The sequence below is a fragment of the Charadrius vociferus genome, unplaced genomic scaffold, assembly GCF_000708025.1.
Source record: "Charadrius vociferus isolate BGI_N301 unplaced genomic scaffold, ASM70802v2 scaffold527, whole genome shotgun sequence".
In the NCBI taxonomy this organism is placed as follows: domain Eukaryota; kingdom Metazoa; phylum Chordata; class Aves; order Charadriiformes; family Charadriidae; genus Charadrius; species Charadrius vociferus.
In genome coordinates this window covers 181,008-185,352 of record NW_009649428.1, presented here as the reverse complement: position 1 = coordinate 185,352, position 4,345 = coordinate 181,008, and the positions used below count along the sequence as shown (strand labels likewise).

The window sequence follows — 4,345 nt, the reverse complement described above, 5'->3', positions numbered from 1 at the left end:
CAGCTTCCCCCAAATCATCACCACTGGAGGAAAAAAAGAGATCTTTGACACGCTTTTCTCAGTGGATTGCATACACAGCTGAAAAGCAAAATATTCAACTCCATCATGAGTTATAAAACAGTGACCCTCAAATGGGCAAATGCTACCATAAAAAAAAAAGAAGAAAGAACCCTGACTGGGGCAAACTTTGGGTATTTTTCTTAGATGACACAGCAAAAGGTAGACACAAGACAACAGCAGGATTTAATATCAGGTTTATATGGGAGCATGAGGAGTTCACTATTAAAAAAAGTCAGATGGGGAGTTCACATAGTTCTTAGTGAGGAACCATACATGCCTCTGCAATAAGATGTGCTTTACATTGTTGCATTACATACCTCAACATTTTCCTCATCCTTGGTCGCTATGTTTCCCCCGCCATGTAATGAAGGATAGAGATCCTTTGTCCTCCTTTTATTGCTAATGTATTTATAGAAACATTTTCTTGTCCCTAACAATAAAACTATCTGTGTTTACACAACTGAATCCTCCTTAATTTCTGCACTTCAAGTTAGATATTTATACTTGAATATGTGTCTAACTTGCCATTTAATCAAACACCATCTAGTTGACAACTGCAAAGATCTACTAAGATTGTCACAGTTCTAGATCACATGACCTCGGAGGAGAGGTTGAAGGACTTGGTTTTGTTTAAACTAACGAATAAGAGATTAGGCGAGATCCAACGGCAACCTTCAACTTCTTGAAGAACTGTTACAAAGGTAATGGAATCAAATTCTTCTTGCTAGTGGTAGATAATATAATGGGGGACGATGAACATGGTTTGTTTGCTTGGGAGCTTTAGCCTGGATACCAGGAAAAACTTTTCTGTAGCAGCATGGCACTGAAAAATATTGCCAAGGATGTTGTTGGATATCCATCCTTCGAGTTTCCAAGACATGTCTACCATGACCTGACCTAATGCCAATGATCAATATTCCTCTGAGGTGGAGATTTGGATGAGAGACCTACAGAGATGTCTCACCAACCTTTTTGTGCTTCTATGATTCTGTGGTCTGTGCAGTCTGCAGCCTGAATTTTAAAACTACTGTAGTTTAATATGTCTGCGCCTGAACTAGTTATTCTGTATCTCTTCTCTGAGTCAAGGCAGACAAATAATCACTTTTTGAAAAGGATTTCTCTAGACATTTCAAATATTTACCTTAGGATGCTTACCCTAGAAATACTTATGTCATTACATTGATTTCAAAGGTTTTCTCTATGACTAGTGGAGCTATCTACAATTGGACCTGCAAAGTTAGATAAATTGAACACCAAACCGCAGGTTCTCAGTGCTTCAATGATGATTCTTGACTTAACTCAATGATATATTTGTGAGCAGTATTCTTTTTCAATAACTCTGTAGTATTTTAACTTCTTTAATGAACTAGATTGCCACTGTATTTATGCTTTTGAATATCTGGAAATGTTGCCTCTTGCAGAGCTCATTGTTCATACATATTTTTGAACATTCTTTTCTAATACAAAAGAGAAGCAACTATAAATTTACAAGAAAAATTAGGGAATCAAATACAGTGATCACATTGAGTGGCAGTCATTGGATTGATTCTCTTGCCAGCTTGTAAGCCTTCATCCTAGTTTTCAACTGCTAGCTCAGAAGGATGTAGATCTCCTTTAAGTGTTGTCTCACACTTGGACTTCTCAGAGACTTTGGAGTACCTCAAGTGACACTAAATGCCTATCTTAAAGCTACTGAAGGAAAACACAGTAGTATCCTTGACTGTATGTCAATGTAGGGAATTAACTCATAAGTAGACATCTTCATGCGTCCTTATTGTCTCATATACTGTCACTCTGATCAAGATGGCACATCATGGCACAGAGAGTATATGATATATTCATCTATAATTTCTTGGTGAGCCTAGTTGGATGTGGTAGAACCTAAAGAAAAGAAAAGCTCTTTTTTTTTTTTGGTGGATATGGCCAAATATGTTATTTGTGGTTACTCCCTAAAGACCAAAATCTTTAAAATTTCCGGAGTTAGTTTTTACTGAAATATAAATTAGAAGAACTAACTTTTCAAGTAAAGGTTCAGAGTGGTTACCTGTCATGGTTTCAGCTGGGATGAGTTAATTTATTGCTAGCAGCTAGTATAGTGCTATGTTTTGGATTTGGGATGAGAAATGGTGTTGATAGCCCACTGATGTTTTTGGTTGTTGCTAAGCAGTCAAGGCCTTTTCTGCTCCTCACACTGCCCTGCCAGCAAGTAGGCTAGGAAACCACAAGAAATTGGAAGGGGATACAGCTGACCCCAAATGACCAAAGGGCTATTCCATACCATATGATATCATGCTTAGTATATAAAGCTGGGGAAAGAAGAATGAAGGGAGGGCGGGTTTTTGGAGTGATGGTGTTTGTCTCCTCAAGTAACCATAACATGTGATGAAGCCCTGCTTCCCTGGAGTTGGCTGAACATCTGCCTGCCAATGGGAAGCAGTGAATGAATTACTTCTCTTGGTTTGCTTGCGTCCGCAGCTTTTGTTCTACCTATTAAACTGTCTTTATCTCAACCCACAAGTTTTTTCTCACTTTTACTCTTCCAGTTCCATCCCTCATCTGAACTGTCGGGGGGAGGGAGTGGCTGCGTGGTCCTAATTGCTGGCTGGAGTTAAACCACGACATTACTTAAGATACTAAAGTAATGATAAAAAAAAATTAAAAAAAAAAAAAATTCTGTTCTGCTTATTACAGGGTTGGTTTCAGTCAGCTCAGTGACTGTTACAGTTGTCTTTTTGCAGTAGCTGTCTGGTACCAACTCATCCCAGCAGTCTGACAGTATCTCAGGGACCTGTAGCTTTCTAGATCTTTTCTGAGAAACTAAAACCCTCACATTCCTTAGCCTGCAGACCACAAGCATGTCTCCTCAGAGCATGCTCAGTTGCTTTAAGAAAACTGATCTTATCTTCTTCCATAGTGGTTCATCTGATACAGACAATTCCAGTCTAAAGGAGTGTAACATTTAAAGTATGAACAAACAAATAAGATGGATAGTGTCTGTCAAATTGAATTAATTGCTCCTTTAGAATATAACTGTACAGTGTAAACAGGGAGTGTAAACAAAAACTTAGTAGATAATCAGTCACAATATACTATAAAAAAAAGAATCCTGGTTATCTTAAAGTCATCCAAATGTGGAAGTACATGAAGGAAGGATTTCATGTGGTTATTAATGGCACAAGTTGCAGGTGTAGACATTCTTTAGGAAACACTGTCATCACACACTACTAAAATCTTACTGCAGAAAAAATGTAAAGGTGAAAAACATATATGATTCTTTAAAATCAATAAGGCAGGAAGAACAAGCATCTCATAAGCAAAGAAGAAAGCATAGGAAGATGCATTTTTAAACCTGGGAAGAATCTCTTATGACCCTAAAAACAAGTCTTCTGATGGCCTTTTTCATTTCAGTATTTCTCAGGGTGTAGACCATGGGATCCAGCACTGGAACAAGCACAGTGAAGAAGATGGAGGCCACCTTGTCCAGTTCAAATATCTTGAAGGGGCGAGCATAGATGAATATTCCTGGAATGAATGTTATGCTTATTGCCATTATCTGGGCTATACAGGTAGACAAAGCTTTGTGCTTTCCTTGGGTGACTTGCCTGCCTATCTTGACTAAAATGACAGTGTATGAAATGAGGAGCAAGACAAAAATTACTATGAGGAGCAGTCCACCATTTGAGACCATCAGCAACTCTGTCATGTAGGTGTCAGTGCAGGCCACTTTCAGTACTTGTGGAACATCACAGTGGAAGTTGTCCAGGGTGTTAGGACCACAGTAAGGTAAAGGGAGAAGCAGAGCAATCTGTATTGCAGAATGAATGAATCCACCTGCCCATGACCCTGCGACTAGAACCACACATACCTCATGGTTCATGATTGTCAAGTACTGCAAGGGCTTATGGATAGCTACATACCGATCAGCTGCCATCATTGCAAGAAGAAAGATATGAGCACCACCAATGAAGTGAAAGAAAAACATGTGGAGGATGCACTCCTTGAATGGAACAGATTTGTGATGGGAGAGGAGAACTGACAGTAGAACAGGAGCATTTACTGATGATTCAGTTATATCTGTGAATGCTAAGTTGGCCAGAAAGAAGTACATGGGTGTGTGCAAGTGGCGGTCAGTGATAACAGTGTTGAGGATGGTGAAGTTTCCCAAGCAGGTCATCAGGTAGACAAGGAAAAAGACAACGAAGAGGAATTGCTGAATCTTAAGACTGTGGTTGAAACCCAGGAGGACAAACTCTGTCACAGGATTGGTTACATTTCGTGGCTCCAT

The 4,345-nt window shown here is 39.2% G+C and overlaps 1 protein-coding gene across 1 annotated transcript; it reads right to left on the bottom strand.

The window, feature by feature from the left end:
• Positions 1-3,403: 3,403 nt before the first annotated feature.
• On the bottom strand, positions 3,404-4,345 carry LOC104290409 (olfactory receptor 4D1-like). The gene has a single exon (XM_009889502.1). It carries the CDS (start codon positions 4,343-4,345, stop codon positions 3,404-3,406), a length of 942 nt encoding a protein of 313 aa, XP_009887804.1.

Coding starts and splice junctions, on each gene's coding strand:
- LOC104290409 (XM_009889502.1), bottom strand. CDS start 4,345: ATGGAGCCACGAAATGTAACCAATCCTGTGACAGAGTTTGTCCTCCTG.